This window comes from Octopus sinensis, unplaced genomic scaffold, assembly GCF_006345805.1.
Source record: "Octopus sinensis unplaced genomic scaffold, ASM634580v1 Contig10934, whole genome shotgun sequence".
NCBI classification, from domain to species: domain Eukaryota; kingdom Metazoa; phylum Mollusca; class Cephalopoda; order Octopoda; family Octopodidae; genus Octopus; species Octopus sinensis.
This window is the reverse complement of record NW_021832230.1, coordinates 29,415-54,081: the sequence shown is the minus strand read 5'-3', so window position 1 is coordinate 54,081 and position 24,667 is coordinate 29,415. Positions and strand designations below refer to the sequence as shown.

Below are 24,667 nucleotides of genomic sequence, written 5' to 3'. Positions count from 1 at the left end.
CTGACACATGAACAGAGATAGCAAGTTTTTTACAAGTTTTTGGAATATTCGTCCGTTTTATTCTTTGATTTAAAATCATACAAGGTATTTTTCACATTGAAGTCACCGATAACTAAACAGTGGGAATAACTCTAAAAGTAGTCGTCTATTAACTCTGTAAGCAACAAAGCTGTTGAATATACTATCCCTCCCACCTGTAGCCAGAGGTTATGTTTGTTATTTACAAAAATAAAGATTGACGTACGTCTTGTTCCGGGAATTGCAGATGCATAGGTTCGCAAGGCAATATATTGTCATGCCTGTTCTAGAAAAAAAACTATTGCAAAATTTGATATCTAAGATCTGTACCCCAGTAGGTAATAGGATTTATTTATTCTCAGCTTTGACTCATTGACTACGATTTGATAGATCGAGCGTTCACAGCAATGATGTTTAGAGTTCGGGTTATGTTGCTGTTCTGTCTTCTGTAAGAACATGCAACAAAGTGTTGATTTTCAAACCAAGCTTTTTGAGGAACACATGGCAGGGTTGCAATTTAATCAATCGTAAATCACACGCTCTGCTACTAATCAAAGTATTAGACGACTGTTTTAATTAAATATTGGCTATAACTTTTTTTTAGAAAAAAACAAGAAAAATAGAGAAGAGAACTAGATATAAGATTAACTAGATATAAGATTAAACGCATTTTTTGTAGGAGGCTCATAAATCCTCGTATAAGACAATAAATAAGAATTAAAAGTATGTCGATACTTGTCGACATCAAAATCAAAGTAAAAATGAAAAATAATATAGAAAATCATCAAGTTGTAGATAGAAATATATATTGCAGTATAGCATCATTATTTCTCGCTAACTATTGACCCTCGCAAGATTTCGAGTCCAATTTCAACATATTTCACAAGAACACTGATGCTACTAGTTATTTCAAGGGAACATCCGCGGTCTCGCAACATACGAAAAAATACTGAAATAATAATATACCACTAAACCATCATTCCTATCAAAATATTTGTATGCTTCATCCCAAAAAGAATGGGACTGCTCAAGGAACTTAAGAATGTGTAAATAATTGTAAATAATGTCATGCTGGTATCTAGAAAAAGATAAACTGAATGAATTTTGAGAGCCGGATTCTCCCTTGGAACATACACCATTGGCTTTAATCTACAAAATGAATATCAAGAAGGTGTTTACAATCTTATCATACTCTCGAGGTGCATTTGATATGTTAGAAAATTTATTCCTATTATTGTATATATGCAGATTAGTAACTGAATAAATACGAAGGCTGTGGAAAATCAATAAAAAAATACATTAGAAAATAAAGTCTTCTTTCGCATAAAATATTGCTATGAACAAGATTAGACTCCTCTATAGTTTTCCTATATCAATTAAACCACTATTCAAACATGTATTTCTTTAATATATGTTGAAAATATACGAACATTTCAAAACTATAGTAATGCGGTTCATTTTCACTGAGCTCAGTTGCCAGAAGTGAATTTAGAAAACTTTTTGTTGAGCAAAATGCAAACTGGAACTTGTTTTCACGCTAATAATTTTAACAATCTATGATTCGTACGCATTGGAGAGATCGATTATTCCATTTTATGACGTCAAAACGATATTTTCCTAAAACAATTTCCGGCCTATAAACGTAAATCTATATTAAAATACTTCTTCCGATCTCTTTCGTTATGCTGTTTAGATAAGTCGGAATTGCTAAAAGTTCCTCTGTGAATAGATTTCCGTTTCCCTGAATTTGATAAAAATATATCGTCATTCGTAGCTTTATTTTTATCTGATTGCTCTGTCTTAGTATCGATCAAGTTTCTTTTGTCTTTATAGATCAAACTATCATTGAGATCATACTTCTAAAACATGCTTATAATACAATTTTACGTTTGTATCAGTTTTAATTAGCGTCGAATCATCTTTTTGAAAAGCATTGAATGGAATGTGTTTTGCGGGATTTTGGTTTGTACCATCGCCACCATTTGTAGTCTTCAGTCCCATAGTACTAATATTTTCACTAAATACTGAAATTCCTGAACAGTTAAAGTAATGTATTAACCAGGAATTTTTTGTTCCGATAATATAGAGTTGCTTGAATGATAATTTTCATTTTTCCGGAAACAATAATTTATAAGATTTTTAAAATAAATTTCTGGATCCTCCGAGTGATTAAAACAAGTTTTCGGATATTCTGGAGTCTGAATATTCGAAAATATTGAATCCGAGCTAAAATAATTTAAGCTAGCAACCTTTGCACCATATCAAAATATAATCGTTTAGTAAAGGGAAATAAAATCGGATACTGGAGAAAATTCGCCGCAGTTTCAGAAATTTGATTCATCTTAATTACATGTGTGTTTTTTTCGTAGGATGGTTCTCGTTCATAAGTATTTACGTCATCGTTTGAAGATGTTTTTGTTCTACATAATAACCAGATGAAAATCATGCCCGTATTCGTCGGAAATGTATCCAGAATCCAACTTAGGTTGTTTTTTACCAGAAACTCCTGAAATCATATGAGCCTTGTAGAATTCGTCGGTTACCCTGCTATCTCCATCTCCAGAGAAGCCCACTTTCATATCTCTACAATAAACTAGGTAATTATAAAATCTAGAAGTGATTAACATATAAATCCTTACTCAAAATGTTAACAGACTCTAAATAATAAGAAATAGGCGATATAAACAATATCGAAAATAGTCAATACTCAAGACACGTAAAAAATTAATGCTTAGCAGGACAACAACAACTTTAAGTTTAAATAAATAACAAGTATTTATTCTACAATTTATAAAGTACTATCAAAAATTCTTATTTTATAAAGTTAAAAAATCTGATAAATTGTAAATCTAGAAGCTGTCTTATTCTTTTATTAAACAAATCCAAATTAGTAAATTCATTGAAGTGGAAAAAAATATCTTATAAGAATTTTGGTTCCAACTTCCTTCTCTTTGCTATCAATCCGCCTCCTTCCGCCAGATTCATGGGCCGGAATACAGCGTCTGTATCCTTGACAGGTTCATCTGGTGTTCGTGGTGGGTGTTTCCTTTATTTAGTCGTTCATTGATCGCATGCTTCGCTGTTGTAGGCAGGAGTTTGTACTCCAGGGGCATGCTCTCCAGTGTTTTTTTGATTACGATTGTCTGAACAAATGCACGCGTTGAGTCATGGACTTGTAGAGAGCTTTGGTAGTGCTTGTAAAATTTGGATGTTATTCCATCCCACATGAGAACCAACGGTACGACATTCACACTTGCATTGCGGATTAACCTCCATTCGCTTGCCAAAAGATTGTATTTATGTAATTTCTCAACTTCCACATGCTTCAAAGATTGTTGATAAGTAATCTCAACTTTGATCAGCGTTATGATGTTCCGAACGCTGTCGTAGACAAAAATTATTATTGACTTTATTATCCGTTTTGATCGTCGTGTCCACCAGTATTTCGACTACCTCATTAGAGACAGTCGACTAAAGGGAGTGGGTCTTAAACTCCCGAGACTGTTTTATCCGATATTTTCGGCAGAAGTGCAAGTGAATACACCCTACAACCTCATTGCTGTTTAATATTCTGCCACATCTTGTAGCAAGATGATTCACAGTCTTTTTGGCGGCGTTGCAATGGTTGCAACAACTACCACCGTTGTCAAAAATTATAATGATATAAAAAATCGTTAGAGTAATTAATATCTTCTGCCATGGCTAAAAACAATCTTGAAGGAATTATCTTGAATATAAGCAAACACTTGAATTCAATTTACTTAACTTTTGTTAATTTTTTTAGTTTTCATTTGGAGGATATTGAACATAAAAAAGTTCGAATATTTAAACAGCAAACTTAAAGCGGGATTCGGAAATTTGATTGATCATTTCTTATTTAATAGTTCAAGTATTTAAAATGTAAAATATATTTGTTGTTAAGATTTGAGACTTAATATTCTTTGCAATAGGTAACAACCAAATGAATATAAAATAATAGTTACATCGACTAGAAGTTAACAAAGCCATCCATCCGAAGTGGACCCCGCCGACATTATGGACGTTGCGTTACCTATTACGATAGCAACAGAGATCAACTGGAGAAGCCACCGGATCTCACGTGTCGTGGCTTTTTATGTGGCTAGGCGTTCAATCTTCTTTAGAAAGCGAAGCGATTTCCCACTTATTCCTCCAGCTGTCTTGACCACGATCGGATAGAACGCAAATTGGTCTCGCAGCGCTTCGTATTTTCTCTTCTTTGCCCTCATCGTTTTTTCCGTGGCATTTTTGTTATTAGTAAAAATAAATTTTGTATTAAAATGATCTAAAATATATTTATTTTAAATATCGATGATCGATTAACATTCGGAATAATTTTAGAACTGCGCATATTGATTGTGAAATTTTACAAATAGGCAAATAAAAACAATATTCTCGGGGGGTGTTAAAAATCCTTCAGGAATAAAAATATTTCACAGGATCTTTAACTAGACAGTCTTTATTTAAATAATTTTAGAGAGTAGAACAATTATTGATGGTTTAATATTGAACATAAAACTATAAATCATATCTTAAAAGAGTGCGTATATCATGTATAATTTGAAGTTTCAACTTAGTTCGTTGTTTATTTCTCATAAAAACTATAGTTTGTCATCAATTTTGTAATAAAATCTTTAAAAAATATTCTAAACTGATATAAGTTTATTTCTTAAAAACCAATAGTTATATTAATTTATTGAGACTCAATTCTGTATTCCCTTGTTTATTTGAAGTAAGCATTTTTAATTATAAATGTCTCAAGCTATCGAGAAAAGAAATATAAATATTTTAATCTATAATATTTTATCTTAATATTTTTTATTTATATTGGAAAACCCAATAGTCCATGACAACATATATAGACTGTAATTTAATGTCGACCACAGAAGATTTGATTGATTACAAATTATACATTCGTGTATACTGCATTTCATTTCAACAATTATAGAGTTCTGAAATTGATCCAACCCGACAAGGATTTAACGTCTATGATCAACAATGGCATACTATCCTTAGGCTTCTCCACAATCGGAGAGTACTTAATTTAACTGTATACGTCCTGTCGCTAAATGATTTGTCATTTACAAATCCAATTCTCAAAAATTTCAATTCGAATTCACTTCCTCTTGTTAATCAACATCATTTTTTAAATTTTAGTTAACATACAGAGATAATAGTACGTCAGAAGAAATCTATCTCGTCAATAACACAGAAATTGAAGATTATTTCAACAACAATTTTCCTGAATTCATGGCTGAACCATCTCCTGGATTTTATAATGAAGTATTTGATATTTCCCGCGTTTTCTCACGTTTTATCAACAACAATTATAACATTGAATGTGTCATAAACCAACTATCACGTCTTGATCAAGTTTTAGAAAATTATAAAGAACCATTTTTAACCGGAAATGAGCTTGCTTTTTGTGATATTTTTTTATTCGTGCGTCTGTATTGTCTTCAGGTCGTATTAAAAGTAATATTTTTGTGTAAAACTTATTCTTAAATAGTATTTTAAGAATTTTACAATACCAGAAAACATGAAAAGAATTAACAATCTCTTAAGTCAATTGTATAGTCAACAAGTTATTCGTTCATCTTGTCCTGCAGATCAAGATATCATAAAACAATATTCATGTTATAACCAAATGAGAATTCCACTTTCAGAATGGAAATTTTTGAACCAAGTCTGCTTTAGTTTTGAAAACTGATTAACATTCTAATAATATTAATTAAATAAATTTCTAATCTAAAAACTTTATTTTCACAATATGATCAACTACCATAATAGATTATTTTTTACAATAGTAAAAGTCAATTAAATTTATTTACCATAAAATTATCGAAAGATATGCACTATATATATATTTATTTATTGTCAATAATTTAAATCGCATTCTTATCATTTTTACTACTGTCAATTTTTTAATCAGTTTAATGTTTAAAGATGTAATGCCATTTTGGGTGTATTTTCTCCTTAAGGAAAGGAATTTGATGTGGTTAGTTTTCTCATTGTGGTTTAGAATTCTTGCATGCCACTCAATCACATTAATATACTATCAGCATTCTTGGAATACAAAGCACGTTGAAGTATGAAAATAACAGAATTGGTGTAGTATTTATCCAACATTTGACGTTAGTCGTCTCCTTGTACAAAAGACCTTCTTCACAGAGCTATAAAAAACTCGTTTTTAGACAAAAATAAATTTGAGCTTTATCAACAGAGATTAGCAGTTCTATCAACATTCAGAACACAAAAATGCCTCACTTATTGCATTATTATTTCGCAATCTTTGGCAATTGCGAGCAGCGCACCGTAACATGTCAAGAATTTCTCCATTTTGAAAGCGTTTCCACATCCTTCTGAGTTCGTTATCAAAGACAGTCTGGAATATTTTCTTTGGTTAGCCGCAGAAGCGTAATACGTCCAAGACAATGTGGTAGTCCATGGCCGCGTTTCCAGGACCATCCATATCCATTCTGAGGATGTTACCAAACTGTGTCCCTTTTACCTCCCATGAAATTAGCATGGTTCCCGTTTTCGTGTAAAGGATTTCAGATAGTATTCTGGATTGATTTCGTGAAGACAAAATTAGTCGAGGCTGATCTATGTGAAAAGAGTTCAGCTTCTCGTATTCATGTCTTATGCAAACGCATGTTCAAAATTATAGAGGAGTATAAGTTTTACCAGTGATTGTCAATACGTATTCTCGTTTTCACATCATGTCCTCTGTTGGTGAGCAATGTCTTCCTCAGTTTATGTTATAGGGCTGAATGTACAGTTTCTGTGTTTCGTCGGTTTTTTGTCACAACACATCGAAATCCAACAAATATTGCTTTTGTTCCGTACAAGATTCAAATTGATCATTTTAATAACGTCAGTAAGAACATTTCTTAGTTCTTTTCCAAGAGTTTTAAAAACCAGCACTTCTCTATGAATGAAGCAATGTGTTGTGATAATTTCATCATTTTCCTGTTTTGCAAAAGCGACAAATCCTTTCTAGATCCAACCATTGAGGGAGCACCATCTGTGCAAATCCCAACACAATTTTTCCATGATATACTATTCTGCTTGAAATATGTAGATACAAGATTGAATATATCTTCTCCTTTGGTCGTACAGTTTATTTGTTTGCAGCATAAGAAGTGTTCCTCAATCGTATTATCATTTACAAATCGAACAAATACAATAACATGAGATTCTGAACAAAAATCTGTTGATTCGTCCACCTGAATAAAAAAATCTGGTAAATCGACACTGCTGGCACAGAACTACCGCCCAATTAGCCTCATTTGTGCTTTCTCTAAGACAATGGAAAAGATTGTCTTTAACAGACTCTCTGGTCATATAGAATCACAAAATTTGCTTTTACCCGAACAATGGGGATTTCGTGAAGGAAGATCCACAGGGGACTGCCTCAGGGAGTTAGAGCACCAATTATCCCGTGCTGATAGAAATAAAGCATGGCTAACTGTGGTGTGTCTAGACCTGGCCAAAGCCTTCGATAGCGTGTGGCACCTGGGCCTACTCTCCAGAGTCCATGAAACCGGAGCCGGGATAAAGACATATCGATGGCTGGAGAGCTTCTTGTCAGGAAGACAATCATTTGTCCGCTGTGGAAACCGCTTATTGGGGTGTGTGGAACTTAGAAGGGGAGTCCCGCAGGGATCTATCTTGAGTCCACTTCTGTTCAACCTCTTCTTGGCGGACATTCCTCTGCCGTCGACACGTACTGGCAAGCTCGTCATCTATGCTGACGATATCCTGGTCATGGATACCTCGAAAAGGATATCGCAGTCTTGGAGACGACTTCAATCATAAATTGAAGATGTGGACGCTAAAGATGTGGACTATAGAGAAGGGTTTGACCCAAGCACCGGAGAAGAGCACCATCTCATGGTTGCGGAGAGGGAGTCGCTATGCGGAGTCGTGTGCATATGCGATGAGTAGTTATGTGATGGATCTCTCGAAAAACAAAAATCTTTATTACCTGGGAGCAACCATCAACTGTCGTTGCTCGTACGCAGATCATATAGCAAATCAGAGAAAGAGGAGTGTGAGGATCCTCAAAAGCTTAACCAGGTTCCATCTGGATCCGGAAACGTACATCTACGTATACAAAACGTGTGTGCAGCCAGTCCTCACATATGGCTACGAGGGCTGGTACGGTACGGAGGAGAGTGACTACCTGATCGAACAGTTGGAAAAGACAAGACGTTTCGCTATGAAATTGGCTTACGGAGTACAACTTGACGGAAGGTTAAAAGACACACAAGAATCCTCTGTGCCCACGATCCGGATAGTCTTGGAGAAGTGCCGTCAACTATGACTACAATTGGGGATACGCATGGAAAGAGACACTTCGGTGCCTTGTTTTTATCTCCCCGTTAATGATTTCTTCCTTGTTTTTATTTTCAGTCAATAAATACTATTCTATTCTATTCTATACAACCATAAATAACTTTTAATTTTAAATATTAAAGATATCGCGGCGCCTAAAACCAGACCTCGCGGCACCCCGGTTGGGAATCGCTAAAAGATAAAGACTAATCCCTATGAAACCCCTCCCTTCTTTTCAATGAGAAATTCCCGTAATGAATGAACGATTTTTTCTCACAAAAGAACCCCTCTAGCCATTTGACAGTTTTCCGCCCAGCAACCAATTCCGTCACATACTCTAAAAACCCAAAGTGCCAGACACTGTCAAAAGCCTCGCAGACGTCCAAGCAAACCGCCACTAGGCAAAGTTTGGTTAGAGACAGTTCTTCCTCAGAAAGCGAGAAACAGTGACCGGTTGATCGACCAAATCAATGCTGTTCTTACGCAAGTATGTTATTTTGAAAAATGTCTATTTTGATGTTCGCAAGTAGGACAGGTATCATCCTCAGACAGTGTCCGTCTAGCATGGGCAAAAATAAACTTAGCAGCTTTCTTCTGCTTACAGTATCGAACAGTCAGGAAGATAAATTTATAATATGTAAACGGGCTTCTGAAATTTTTGGGTCGTGGTAAATCTCCATCATGCATCCATACGACATATACAGTGGAACTTTATCATCTGAATTTACTTTGACTCAGAAACAGGTATTTGTCTGCTAGAGGTGAATTTTTTTTTATTTATTGTGACCGTTCATAATGAGATACGGTTGAATACGAGCCGTTAAAAAGATCGATAATTAATATACCGATTCAAAAGGCCAATTACAATAAATGCAAACGTTCCGAACTAATGATTGAACTTTAAATTTTTGAAAAATGATGTTTTATATTTGAACCATGTTTGCTTTAAAATAGTAAAATTATTACAACATTAGCAAATTATAATGTGAATTATTTTTATTTTTGATATATAAATTGCAACATTAGCAATTACAAGTTTGTAACAACTTTAACTCAATCTTAACTTTAACTCTAACTATAAATGATTTCAACGTTATTTATAAACATATTCATCATAAAAGACACTAAAGAAAACAGACCCTAACCTAATCTGCGCTAACCTGACGCTAACCCTGACGCTAACCCTGACGCTAACCTGACGCTAACCTGACCCTAACCCTAACCCTGACCCTAACCCTGACCTAACCCTAACCCTGACCCTAACCCTAACCCTGACCCTAACCCTAACCTGACCCTAACACTGACCCTACACTGACCCTAACACTGACCCTAACACTGACCCTAACCCTGACCCTAACCCTAATATGATTTAACGGCATTCACGCCATTTAACGGCTCGTATAACGCCACTTTGACGGCTCGTTTAACGGCTCGTATTCAACCTGGGCTCGTATTCAACCGGTCACATTTATTAACCCCCAAGCTTGCATAAAAACTTAGCACAAACAGTCACATAATAAATTAATTTATTTTATTAATAAAGAAAGGACAAGAGAAAAATCGTCATTGGCAGATAGCCAAAGTATTGCCTCTGACTATGGCTATAGATATTCGTTCGATTAAATACCGGTGCTCACACGGGTCGCCGGTAACCCTTTCGATTAATGAGCCAATGCACTAGAGTAGGGTCCGAGTAGAAGGCCCCTGTATTCTTGACGTCTCAACAGCCCGGGGGACAAACACTCTGCCATTCCCAATTCATAATTATTTAAAATAAACCACTGGCGACATTGGGAAATGTTGTACGACTCAAATTCTTTGGAAGTTTTTTGGTGCGGTTTGCAAGCAGGGTTCCCTAAACTTGCAAAGAAATCACTGTAAGTTCTGATACCATTTGAACAACTTGGCTATGTGAATCTGGATTTTCATCTCTACTACATATAAAAAAGAAGAACAGAAACTCTCTTAGCCTTGAAAACTATCTCAGAATTGCACTAGCAAACAAAAAACCACGTTTCGAAGAATTAATTAAGACTAAAAGGCAAGAAAAATCTCAAGGAACGTAAATATTTTTTTAAATAATTTTTTAAATAAAATTCTCTCTTAGATTTAAAAATAGGGGTGCTAGGTTGGCTTTTAAAATTTTTATGGTTGCGAACTCAAAACGAATCGGGAAGCACTGCTTTAGTTATTCCTCTTCTATACAAAAGTCTCTAAAAACCCAACGGAACTGGATGATTTTTACAGTTTACTATTTACGACCCTTATGGAAATATCCACGAGCTATCTACTTTACATAAGCTGAGATTGGAACGCGAAGATCGGAAAAGGGACCATAGAACTGAGCTTCATGGATAACCATGGTAGAGGTCGGAGGAAAATGTCTGGGGCAACTATGGCCAACTTCGTGATTAATAAACAATTGTTCATTTGCAACACAACATTCCAACACGCTGCAAGGGATATCACGACCTAAACTGGAGAGCGCAGAAACTCAGATGGACATTCAATCAAAATATATAACCAAATTGACTACATTCTGTGTCGACAATCACATATAGCTTTACTCTGTGACGCCAGAACATATGAAGGAACGGTAACTTCGAGTGACCATAAACTATTGGTAATCAAACTTCTCCTAAAGAGAAGATTTTTGATTAACAGAGTCAAAAACAGACACAGAGAAGCTAGATTTGCAGTCAACCTCTCAAGAAACAATCCTGTCTACAGAAATAACTACTCAGCTAAAATATCACAAACTATTTGCTGACGATTAATAATAGAATCGATCAATCTCAATTTACCTGCTGGAAGTTTATGGAATAAACTAAATATACGATTGGGACAATTCCCAAAACCTTCAAAGGAATATATGACCCGCATATAGATTACCTTTCTCATTTATAAAAGAATCTACATATCATAAATACATAAACACCCATTACCAAGTGAAAGCAGTTGAGTTCAAAATCCAAAGAAACAAAATCATGCGAGAAATCAAGAAAAAATGCCAGAAAAATCTCGAAACAGAGTTATAAAACTTTGCAAATGAACTGGGAAAGTACAAACACGAAGCGGAAATATATACATCTGTAAACTAGCGCGAAAGAAGAAATCTGAAAACCTAACAGTTCATGATGAACTCGGAAGAATCATTTATAACAACCAGGAACGTACAGACACTATAGCCGACCACTTTGAAAAATATTTCAATTTTGAAAACGAAGAAACGCTTTATCCTTTCGATGGAGCGCCCAGAAAGCTATCATAAGAAATTATTTCAATGGAAGTTAAAAAATCTGTGACCAGACTAAACAACTCAAAAGCTCCAGGTTCAGATAATGTTAATACAGAGCTAATAAAATATGCTACTGAGCTTCAAAAACTCATTACTTATATTTTGAACAAAATTTTGAAGAATACTCCAGAATTAACATCTGGATCGGAAAGTTAATCCCCTTAAATAAAGCGGGGAAGAAAAAAGTAAAGGTAAACAGCTTAAGACCAATCATACTACTCAACTCACTGCGTAAAATTTTATCACCTAATTGATCTGGAGAGAATTAAAGGCCCACTACGTAGATTTATCGGACCTAGCCATAGTGGGTTTGTCTTTGGAAGATCAACTTCCGATGCTGTTTGGAGCCACAAATGGATATGTGCTTTGTGCCAAAAATATAAAGAGGAGCACTACATACTGGGAATCGACCTATCTAAAGAATTTGACTCAATCAGTAGAGTTAAGATGATACAAATATTAACGCCACTACTCGAGGAAGATTGCATCAAAATAATTCGATATCTACTCTCCTCTACTCAACTATTTATTCCGTCCGGAAATCAGAAATCCAGAGTATTCAAAACAAACAAGGGCACCCTCCCAAAGAGACGCCCTATTCCCGGTCTTATTCATCGTATATCCAAAAGCGACCCTACGAGACGCCAGGAATAATATCCCCAGATATATTACAGAAATCATCTTCGCAGATGACATAGATCTCACGGCAACAGACCAACAATTAGAAGGTATGGCCAAATTGGTCAACACATTTGAAAAATCATTCATAAAAATCAACACTGAGAAAACACAATACACTATAGTGAGGCGATGTGAACAACGACACGAGGAAAAATGGAGGCATACAAAGAAACTTGGCACGCGCGAAAGAAGAAATCTGAAAACCTAACAGTTCATGATGCACTCTATTAGGAGACACAGAAGACATGATACGAAGAAAATCACTAGAAATTTTCGCGTTTAAAAGATTAAAAAACGTATGGTTAAGAGGTAAACAAATTTCTGTGCCTTTAAAAATCAAACTATACAATATGTTCGTAAAACCAGTCTTATTGTACAACTCCTCTTCCTGGGTACTCACAGTGCACGAAATGGAAAATCTGAATTCCTTCCATAGAATGCAGCATAAATACATCCTAAGAATTTTTTAGCCAAAACGCATATCAAACAAACATCTCTATTCCAATTACAATGTACATCCGTTGAACGAAAAAATAAGAATTAATAGATGGGGCTTATTCGGTCACATCCTAAGAATGGACAGGAAAACTCCCGCAAATCTCGCAATGGAACACCACTACGCTCCTCATCCGGGAACGACTTTCCGAAGAAGACCACGATTTACTCTAGCAACCCTTCTGCATCAAGACCTAACTTTAATTGAAAAAGAGTTGAAATCAGCAGACGATCTTGAGCACCTGAGGAAATTATCGAGGAACAGAGGAACTTGGAAGCGACTAACAAAACGCATCCAGGATGAGGGTGGAACAAACGAGATAACTTTACGAACGTTTTTTTGCGGTGTGCTTATTAATAATAATGCAAAAAAATCTGAGTAAGCAATTGACAGAAAATACAGTCGGACCTAATTGACTAAAATCCGTGATTGGTCGATTTGTTATTTTTAGCAAGTGAAAATAATTAAAATTATGCGCTTAATTTTTTAAAAATGATGAGAAACAAATCACGTCAGAGGAAAATTTAAATTAATATACAAGAAAAGTCAACTCAGTAAATAATTAGAGCATTTAAGACACACTGGGTAAAATATTGCTCTCAAACACTCAGTTGCAACTAAAATGGTTCGCGAAAGGGAAATTAATAGAAAAATTATTTAATCAGTTTTAAAAGCTATAAATATATCAATATGCTTAATAAAAAGATAAGCAAAAAGTTTTTTTTTATAATTCCTATTTTGAAATAAGACCCAAGATTTTCTGCACCACATGCTTCTCGATTATGCTAAAAATAAAGTTAGTTTTTTGTTTACACATCAATTTCAGAAACAATATAGAACTCTTGCTAAGCGTTCCGGTCGAACGTAGATATGGAAAATTTTTTTTCACGATGATATTCTTTCTGTCGTGAAATGTCGTCACATTACAGAAATGTCGACACACAAGATACTAATAACAATAATGATCATCAAATTAAATTAAAAGATAGAACAAATTTATTTCGTAGAACACAAATCAAAAATAAAAACAAAGCCCAATTTGATTTAAATTGTTGTATTCTGTTTATTTGATTTTTCTAAAGGTCGAATTTTTTCCAAAAAAATAGAAAAAGATTCATTGAACCTACAATAAAAAAAATTCCTACTTTTCTCTTAGAAAATCTGGTTTGATTTCTTTAAGCGAATCAGTCAAAATTTGAAAATGCTGATGTATTAATGAATGTTGATTTTCGGAAAAATATTGTAAGATGTTACCTTCAAGTTTAAACAGGAACTATAAATTTTGCTGAAAAATGCAAAACCTGCGTATTAATTAAAATAAGTGAGTTAAATGGTCTTGCATACGTCCAGAAGTGTGTTTCTGTCTCAAAAAGTATTAGATCAAAAATCTGAATCACAACCTATGAAATTTTATAAGTAAACTTTAAAACCTCGTAAAGAATATGACAGTACTCATTTATTAATACAAACAAAGAGCCCTGAGTATTCAACTCGTTTTCCTTCATCTTCTTGTATAATTCGGCAAATAGAGATTCGATTGATATGCAAGCCATAGAAACAATAGAGAAATCTATTTTAAGTTTAAAATATAAATTACCAATGCAGCCGAGCCCACAGCGAATTATTCCAATGATACCTAATATACTACTTATTTGCTGACGATCAAGAAACTCGTGGTGATCAGTTGTAAGTAAATGAATAAAATGAAAAGCTGCATTTTTTAATTTAGTATATGTCTATAAAGAATATAATTAAAAAATTACAATAATAAAATTGATATCAATAGATAGAACGAGATTCAAGTTTGACAAGAGTGCATCAAAAAGACAGCTGTCATTATAAACAGCAAAAAGTGCCAGATTAGTATATTTTGAATTAAGAGCCGTATTTAACAGTGTTAATGAATATGAGGTCAATTTTATTCTAAAATTTAACAAAAATAAAATGAAAGACTTTTTTACATAATAATCCGAAGAGTCAGTAGAAACAGTGTGTCCAATAGCACGAGAACCTAAAGTTGCATCAAAATTGAGTTATTTAAGAAAAATTTAAGCAAACCGTATACAACACAAGCACTACAGATAGCCTTCATTAAATAAATTCCATTAGGCGACGTTACATCGAAGTGAAGACGCTGATATCTGAATATAATATAAAATAATCACAAATAACCGATTAGTAGTTGCTTCAATAAAGAAGCGGAATAACGAAGAACAAACAACAGCATCATCATAATATATTTTAAAGCATTGTATCAACATAGATAAATATTTCGATTGTATCCATGAAATAAAAATAGAATACGAATAATTATGAGATAGCGCATAACATATCCCGCGCAAATCTCTAGCAAGGAAAATGACTTCCATCCTGCAATTTTCTGCATCTCCTGCTTCCAATTTTTGCTGGAACATGTTTAAACGGTCTTATAAGTTAAATATATCACTACTATACTTTCGACAATCTTAATGAAGTCTTTAAATCTGTTATTAGTCATATTCGGAGTGCCTGCCAATATAGTTATGGCCGAGAAAAATTTAGTCCGAATTGGATAAAATTTGGGATCCGTTTGTGCTAGAAAACAAAGCCGTGTTGGCTATAATGAAATAGAATAATATAACAAACAATGTGACTTGTCAACAAATATTTAGCAGAGGAAATCTCAAGTAACTGTGCGTTAATATATTCAACAGAAGTTAGGCCTGTTAAAAGACTAACTGAAGATTCAATAATATCAAAATCAATAAGACATTTGAGATGAGTTAATCTATAAAAATAAACCAATATAATACATTCGATTCATGACTAAAACAAGAATAATAGAATCAGCATTCATTTTAGACTCCCCACTAGATAATAATGAATATATCTACATTTAATTAGAAATAATTAACTATATTTATAGTCTCATTGGATTGACCATAAAAGGTCTTTTGAAATGAGTCAAGAAAACGAATAAACGCTCGCTCAAGATTCGGAGAAAAGTAGACATGAAATTGATTGGCCGTGTTCATCATAAAAGACAAAACTCTAAAATAATCATAGACAACTGACTCTGCACATAAGATTGCATCAAAATTATCAGCTTCCCCCCTAGTAGCAGAAATTGTGTTGGAGCCATTTATAATATGGGCTATTATAAAAACAAGCCAGGTCAATTTTGCTATTAGGTATGAAATAACAGAATCAAAACCATCAGTACTCGGTTGGATAGTGGAATTAGCTGTTATTTCGGATCGATAAGTTCGCTGAGTTAGATCAAACTCATTCTTAAGGGCGTGGAAATTATTACTATAATTGAACCTAAAAAGCAGTCCGATCTAATTATAAAAGCACATGGACAAACAATATCTAGCTGAGTTGCAATATTTTCGTGACATTCAATTAAGTAATTTCTAGTTTCCTCGTAACTAAATATCATTTTCTTAATAATAACCTTGTAATTTCTACAGTATTAAGACGACATGATATGTAAAGTTGCACAATTTCTACTAATTGACGATTACAGAAGCTATTAAAATCTCGTTTATCGTCTATAAGACGAGACCAAACATTAAGAACATAAGATAACGTATTATCGCCTATTTGTGACATATCCTACAAAATTTTTTAAATATTATAAAAAACCTTAATTATAAATTCAGTAAATGAACTCAGAAGTTTGATATATGTCTGATAAGCAGGAGTTGCTTCCAATTCCGATCGACAGATTGCAACATGAAAACGAAAAATCATTTTGGCAAATGAGTGACAGGCAGCATTGGTATTCAAATTCTAAATAATATTTATTATCAGATAAGAATTTAAACTTCAGATTTTTCAAGGATATTAATAAAAGCAGACTCCACAGAATTTATAAATTGAGATCGTTCAAGAGGAGTCAACGTGTTCCTTCCCATAGATACCATTGGTCCCAAACAATCATAAACCTAAACGTTTTTTCTTCTTTCAAATAAACAAACATTGATATGAAGATGTGGAGGCACGACATCCAAAAGATGAAATAGAGTATTTGGTGTTGTAAAAGAATAAACGTCTAGGAATAAAATTAAAAATAAAACAAGAATGCCATATCTTTGGAAGATTGACTGCGGCCATGTCATTTAGAGACGATTCAAAATTAGTGGTACCAAAATCATAAAGCAAGCAAGCAGTCATTAATTCAAGGGCAGATTTTAAAGTCTGTTAATTTTAGGATAGTAAAAACATTCATAAAATTTATCATTTCATTTGTGTGATGCATTATAAATTTATCCACATAATTTATTATTATCATTATTATTTCCAAAAAATATTTCTCGGAAAATTTGTCACGTGATCTCATAGTAGTGAGAAAATCCCATCCTCTAAGAAATTCCTATGTTTATGAGTGAATAAATAGAAGTACCCCTAATGAAATATTGTTAGTACGATTAGACTCTTCAACTAGATAGAATAAAATTGTGAACCCCAAAAAATTTTGATAGGGAATCAAAGTCTCAGTCTTAAATATTTTTATATAATAGGATGTAAACCACAATAAATTTTTTAGCCTCCTTTATAACATTATACATATTGGTGGAAGGTGAATCAATAGACATCATAATCCGAACATATAACTAAAATCAGATTAAAATTAAAAAACCTGTGCAGAAAATTTACTAGTTGAAATTTCCCCATTGATGTTATTTGCCATAAAGTTTAAGAGGACGGGCACTAAATTAATAATATCATACATTCTTTTATAAAAAGTAAAAATTATTACAGATGCTTTCTTTTTCTTCAGGAGAAAAAGTAAACGTCCTGTTTTCAAAACTGCGATTAAGAGTTGAAATTGAAATAAAGTGAAGAAATTGACTCTATCAAAATATATTTTGCAATTAAATACGTTAGAGAGCTGAAGGCTTTTGAGGCACAATTCAAATGGAGAAATTCTTTGCATTAATTTGTTTAAAATGATTTGTGCTTCGTTTCGAAGATTCATATTTGGTGAACAAAATAATATTTCGCATTGTTGTTCGATTGTTTGTAACTTAAGTATAAAAATTAGAAATTTACCACTTCCATATTCATTTGATTCTTATTATCTAAAAATAGGTAATCATTTGAATGATATTAATCAATAATACTGAAAAAATAATACAGAAAACTAAAAAGATACAAACCAACAAAATCCATAAATTGAAGCACTAAATTTGATTGTAATATATAAGTTTAAAAAATATATTAATAAAACAGAATATAAAAACCAATAACCAATAAATAATAACAGCTATTAAATTTTAACAAAAGATATTTTTTTAGCTTTTTCGAATTTTGTTATGGACAGTCAATTTGATGCTGCTCTCAAACATGAGTCTTTTATTTAGTTAATTACTCTTTCCAAGGTTGAGGAAGCATTTCTAGAAGCCAATTTCTTCCAATACATTTGTAGTGACTAGAAAAACAACCGAACTCCTCATTTGTAAGATCGGGTCGCTTATCCCAGCAAAAATACAAGCACAAATCGGTTTTCTTCGGAATACTCAGTTTGATGGTAGTCAGAGGTACGCTTTTGCTATTATTAGCATTACGAGATGTCATCTGAGATTCATTAGCTAGAGCAGAGGTTTCTAAGCTTTTCTTTACACGCCTCCCTTAGAAAAAATGTACAATCTTGCGCCTCCCTTTATATTCCATAATATAATACAAGTATTAATTTATCAAAAACAATTTTTTAAAACAAAAAGTTAGTGAGATAATTTTTTCCATCTTGGCGCAAAGTTTTGGAAATCTTGATGTCATTGAAGAGAGTGCTACTCTTAGCTCATTAGTCATTACTAAACGAGTTCGATATTTAGATTTCATTGCAGCTAGTGGAGAAAATCCAGTTTCGCATAAATATGAGGTAGCAAATGGCAACAAAATTTTCATTGCTTTATTCGACAAAATTTCATATTCCGTACTTACATTCAACCAAAAATAAATTACCGGTTCTCTCTCAAATTTTTGTTTCAATAATGTATCACATGACAATTCTAACAATTTTTCTTCTTCAAAAGTTTTCAATGCAAATCCATTATGTTCTTCATCAATAAATGGATTCTGTATCCATTCGAACGTTTTACAATCAAGATCTTAAAAATAATGAGCAAAATGCTTCAACAAACAATCCAAATGTTCAGCAAATATGTCTTTGTTTACTTCAATGATTACTATGGCGCAGAAGGTATTTAAAAGTGGGAAAATGTCATTGATATTTGTTTGTATATTTGATTTCCATAATACCAATTTTTTCATAAATGCTTTTACAAAATTTCTTCTTAATTTGCATGGCCTCATACTATCTGTTGAGGCAAGTGTTTTGAAGCGAAGCAAGTTAGTAGCATTTCCTAAACACTCCTCCCATGTAAAAACGATTAGACATTCTACATAGATTTTGTCGAATTTTATTTAAAAATTAAATCAATATTAAATTTTATTCATTATCAGTATATTTGAGTTCATACTTATCAATAATTATAGAGTAATCTGTGTCCCTATCTATTATCTGAATATTTCCTAATTGTTCTTTATTTTCATGTATCGTTTCTAACATAATTTCTGCATTAGGAAACACAATTTGTGCCCATGATTCCCACAACGGTAGAACCACATATTCAATAAATGTAGCCTACCAAATAAATAATTATCAAAAACCTGTGATTGCTGAATATCAGAGTTTACCCGGTCACATAGAGGACTTGGATCTAACCCTAGTTTCTTCTCCAAGTCGCCTTGCATAAAAAACTCGCTTGTCAATCTTGAAACCCATCTTTCGTAAATATTTTTCGGACGTGCCGCTGTACTAATGTCCGCACAGTGTAACATAGATTTTAATAACTAGTGATATTGATAATTATTATAAATCAATACATTTAATCGTTCTGAACTTGTAGAAAAAGCCTTTTGATTATTTTCATCTGATTTAGACATGGATATCATTTGTGCAATGTGATCATAGTGCTTAGACATGTCAGTCCCCAAAACCATTTCAATCACAGTTTTTCTGACATAAATTTGCTCCGTTTTGCTTAGAGAAGAGAGAATATCACACCCAGGAACCTTCAGAAGTTTGAAGGCTGTACTGACATGATGATTCTCAAGTACAGATATATCATTATAGGTTATAGCTAAGCTTGATTCTACAATATTTCCAAAGAGAATTGTAAACCAGTTCGTATAAGAAACTGATTCGAAAATCCGGGATGATCCACATCATGAATTGCGGCAGCCAGAAGAGCAGCTAAAATCTCACAATCAGAGAAAACTCCCTGAGTGTATTATCATTATTTGTACCTCAAAACACGGAAAATTAAGAAATACATTAACACTTTGTAAAACATCTGCCGCATGAGTACTGTTATGATACAAAACATCCGAATGGTACTTTTCTTCTAGCTGAACCATAAAATTTATTATTTTTTCAGACGGAATGTTTAATTTTACATCCAAATTATAATTCTTTGTATTAAAAATTGATTTACACGATACCATAAAAACTGTGTACGCAACAACGGTGAGAACTCTATTTGGAAATTGTTCCTCAATATTAAAAATATCTACCCCCCATTTGTCAATATTCGGTAAAACCTAGTAAATTAAAAAATGCATTTAACAGTCAATTTCTTTTGTTTATGATACATTTTTAGATCATTATTATATTTTATTTCAGATTTGAAAGTTTTTGTTTTTGATAACTTAGTCGATTTAACAAATGTTTCCAAAGAGGTCAGATCGCTAAGATCTTTTTAAACGCCCTTTAAATTGAAATCATTACCAGTGAAATTTTCTGATATGTATTGCGATACTTGTAGTCCGTTCGGTTTCATGTATTTTATATATGATAATTCATTGCCCAATAATTTTTGAAACTAATGAAATTATCATTAAATAGTATTCAGTGATTTAAAACTTTTTCCGAAGTCATTTCACTAATCGATTTGTCAATTGGTAATGAAATAAGATTTTTGATACTTTTTTCTACGTCAGACTGGGCAGTATCTAATAAAATAAAAATATCATTATCGATTTTATTTAGCGAAGAATCATTGAGTATATTCGTATTTTTACTAATAAAATTAAATCAATCTAATTAGTAAACTTTTTCAAAATAATTTTCACATCTGAAATTTTATTCATAGTTTTATTAAGTTTTTCTACAATGCTCTGGAACGGTGAAAAGAAAATATTTGTACTAAAAATAAAAATAATTTAAAACTTATTAGGATCAATTTCAGGCTCAGAATGACATTTTTTATCATTTTTGTAAATGAATGAATTTCGAGCAAAATTTGACGTCGTTCGCAACTTCTTTCGCATCATAACAGTTTCTGAAGTATCATTGCCGGACAAAACATCCATAGTTTTTATTGAACTCTTGTCTACAAAAGAGTAAAAAAAGTTTCATAGATATTAATTTTTTGAATAAATCGAACATTTGGCATAATTAGCTAATTTCTCGGAAATCATTAGAATATAAATTATATTCTAACAAAATATCTCGTGTTCATAAGCACATAAAGTCATATTAATTTAATTCGACAAAGTTGTTTTATAATCGCTAAATAAAAATAAAAGAAATGGTATTAGTAAAATTCCGATATTATATTTTATAAGGCGCTAAATTTTATCCTTAGTAAAGAAAATGAGTTCTATTACTCAATATAAAGCCGAAGGTAATATTTGGAAGTAGTAAATAACGCAGCTATTTAAAATTAAAAAATATTAAAGTCAAGTTACCACATACAAAGAGATTAATTAAATATATTGCTTTTTTAATTGATAAATATATAAAATATTGTTTTCAATTTTTAACATAAATTTAAAGAATATTTATTTGAATAATATTCATTAATGATTTTATTATTAATATTGATTGTCACCGTCCAGACCGGCCGGAGCGCCAGATCGGTCAGGTCAATTAACTAAATACAAAACAAATATTTTTCCTACAAAACATTTCATTGCAAAAAAATATTGATAATAAAAAAATAAAATCTTATTAATAAAAAAGTTCTAAAAAGTTGAAAAGATTAGCATTAATCAATGGTTTTAGTTAATTAACTCGAGACACCCTCGAAAAAATTAGGGAGTATTTGGAATCAGGCCACCTTGATGATTCCTTGAGTTCGGAAGAAAGGGCACGAATACGGAGATATGCCAAAAAATTTAGTTTCAAGGAGAACAACACCTACATTTCTAAAAATGGCTCAAAGTTGCGTTTCTTTTGTATCGAAGACGCTGAACTTAAGTTAAAATTCATTGAAGTAGTATAATTGTCTATTTAAATTAGGTTCAACACAATCTTAATCACTTTGGACGTGATAGGTTGTACAGTTTATTGACACTCACAATTTATGGTGCCATACGTACTGATGTGGCTTTGAAAATGGAAATACAGTCTTCCCTCTATTGCTCGCCATTTTTGGGACCAAGCCAAAATTGGCGACTAAGAGAATTTGGCGAGTAAGAGAAATAATCAATATCCTATTTTCTATCAACAAAAAATTTCTATAATTTTTAACTATCTAAACCAGGGGTGCGCAAGTGCGGCCGTGACGGCCGCATGCGGCCGCGAGTCGATGAATGTGCGGCCGTGGGCACAATTAGGTCATTATTATTATTGAACCAGAAAACCAACGTCATAGCCAAAAGAAAGAAGAATTCAGGTGATCCCAGCCTCCCCCAGCAGTTCTCGCAGCCTCTCCCGATGTTCCGCCGTTGTCCCGACGCATTTTCGGTACGGACGGGGATTTTCAGGACGAACCTCTCCGTTGTTCCAGGCTTTCGGGATAATCTTTTTTAAGAGAAAGTATTCAGCAGGTTTGCCGCTTTCGCCCGAATTTTGTCGATTTTTGATATATTGTTTCCACTTAAGTTTGTTCCCCAGATTGCGCACGCATAGCCGATCGTAGGTTCCAAGTATTGATTATATATGTTGTTTAGGCCATATAGGCCTTTGCATTCTCCTGCGTTCTTCAGGAAGGCATTCAGGAAGTTAATCTTTCTTGCACCCGCCATAACTACATTTTCGACGTGGGTTGAAAAGGTTAAAAAGGTGTCGAATGTAACTCCAAGAATCTTCTGGGTTTTGCTCTGCGGTATAATTTCCCCGTCTAACTTTGCTTCAATTGAGACTTTCCCAAGCCTTCTGTTTTTCGTAAACAGAGTCAAAATAGATTTTTCCGGACTTGCCTCCAGTTCGTTTTTATATAGCCACTAGCTCGGCAGCTCGCTTCGCTCACCGCGACCTAGCTCCTGCGGAGGGCCTGTTTCATCAAACAACTATAAGTTTATGTAGATGTATAAAACTACCTAGTTTAATGTAACCCTATTCTATCGCCTGTTGATAAACGATGTTTGTCGTCCGTCCTTCCTTGGCATATATGAATAAATGTTCTCTTCTGCCTACCCTCGAGCATCCCACATACAGCTTTCAATGTGAAAAGCACTCACTCTCTAAAAATAACCCAACTACCTTTAATGACTGTCCCTGGGCCTTGTTTATTGTCATTGCAAAACTCATCCTCAAAGGAAATTGCAGCCTTTTAAATCTAAATGGTAATTCATCAGAAATTATCGGAATTCGTGGAATATATACATCCTCACCTCTATACTTACCTGTTAATATCGTCGCCTCTATTACGTTATCCATCAAATTTTTGATAACTAACCTCGTTCCGTTGCATAATTTAGGTGGCGCAAGATTTCGTAATAAAACCACTGGAACGCCTATCTTTAACTTTAAAAAATGATTCGGCATTCCAAGGGATCTAAGGAGTTTAAAAATTCAATCCGGTTGAATTTTTAGAAAATAACAAAAAAATAAAAAAAACAAATAAAAATAAATAATTTAAAAACAAAAAAATAAAAAAAAACAAAAAAAAACTTTAAAAATTTGTGAAATAGTATAAACAAAAAAAATCTCTGCCGCCACGGCAACAACCTGTCTAATTTTTTTAACAGCCAATTAAGATAATGCTTAAGAGCCTTTATAGTCCGGAGATTTAGCTTAGTGACCTTGATTACACAAACCACTGGCGGAGATGGGGCAGGCAGAGTAGCAGCAGCCAAAAAAGCGACGCACAAAAAAGATTTAATTAATTACCTTAAGCTGACCGTTTTTTCTTCAGCTTCGTCTTCCCTCCTTCGGTTATCTATTGAAAAAATTATTTTTGAATAATAAAAAAGTTTAGGAAAAGAGGCATCCGAAAATAAATTCTATCTTTACGAAAAACTTAACTAAATAGTTAATATTTTTACGCAAATTCTTCTGATTGCGCTGTCAATTGGTGGTAAATTCTGTTAATGATTGTGCTAATGTGGTTTCAACTATCAAAGTGTTTTTCAAAATCTGTTAATTGCACACTCTATTCAAGGTCGTGCGTCAATTGGTGGTAAATTGTGTTAATGATTGTGCTAATGTGGTTTCAACTATCAAAGTGGTTTTTCAAAATCTGTTAATTGCACACTCTATTCAAGGTCGTGCAATCTGTAATTGCACATTCTGTCAAAGTCAAATATGATAATAGCTTTAATTTTGATTCATGGTCGATAATGATATATGCATTTAATTTTTAAGAGAAAATCATAGGATGAATTGAATTTCTTTATCGCGAATAATTGGGAGTTCATCATTGTTAATATTCTTGCTGTCGTTTTCATCAAGGATATTCTTAATACGTGAGATTTTTGCCTCGAAGGTTTTAATGGACCTCATCATGAATGTCGAGGACATTAACGTTGTTCATTTTAATCAAATGCAGAAAATAATTTTTTGATTTTTTGGCGGGAAGGTTTTAAGGACTTCATCATGT

General features: G+C 33.1%; 2 protein-coding genes and 1 long non-coding RNA gene across 3 annotated transcripts; 1 reads left to right on the top strand and 2 right to left on the bottom strand.

Moving 5' to 3' along the window:
- The first annotated feature begins 5,199 nt into the window (after window positions 1-5,199).
- LOC115228696 (chloride intracellular channel exl-1-like) lies at window positions 5,200-5,782 on the top strand. The gene is made up of 2 exons (XM_029799225.2): window positions 5,200-5,511; window positions 5,546-5,782. Exons 1-2 carry the CDS (start codon window positions 5,287-5,289, stop codon window positions 5,744-5,746), a joined length of 426 nt encoding a protein of 141 aa, XP_029655085.1. The 5' UTR covers window positions 5,200-5,286; the 3' UTR covers window positions 5,747-5,782.
- An 8,690-nt stretch (window positions 5,783-14,472) lies between these two features.
- On the bottom strand, window positions 14,473-15,265 carry LOC115228675 (exportin-7-like). The gene is made up of 5 exons (XM_029799206.1): window positions 15,024-15,265; window positions 14,910-14,992; window positions 14,805-14,862; window positions 14,615-14,774; window positions 14,473-14,487 (listed from the first exon to the last, which is right to left on the bottom strand). The coding sequence occupies exons 1-5, from the start codon at window positions 15,263-15,265 to the stop codon at window positions 14,473-14,475; spliced, it is 558 nt and encodes a 185-aa protein (XP_029655066.1).
- Window positions 15,266-20,053: 4,788 nt separating this feature from the next.
- Window positions 20,054-21,185, bottom strand: LOC115228672. Its single transcript, XR_003883240.2, has 5 exons — window positions 20,953-21,185; window positions 20,764-20,920; window positions 20,629-20,722; window positions 20,343-20,595; window positions 20,054-20,312 (listed from the first exon to the last, which is right to left on the bottom strand). It is a non-coding gene; the product is annotated as an uncharacterized LOC115228672 (long non-coding RNA).
- Window positions 21,186-24,667: the final 3,482 nt, after the last annotated feature.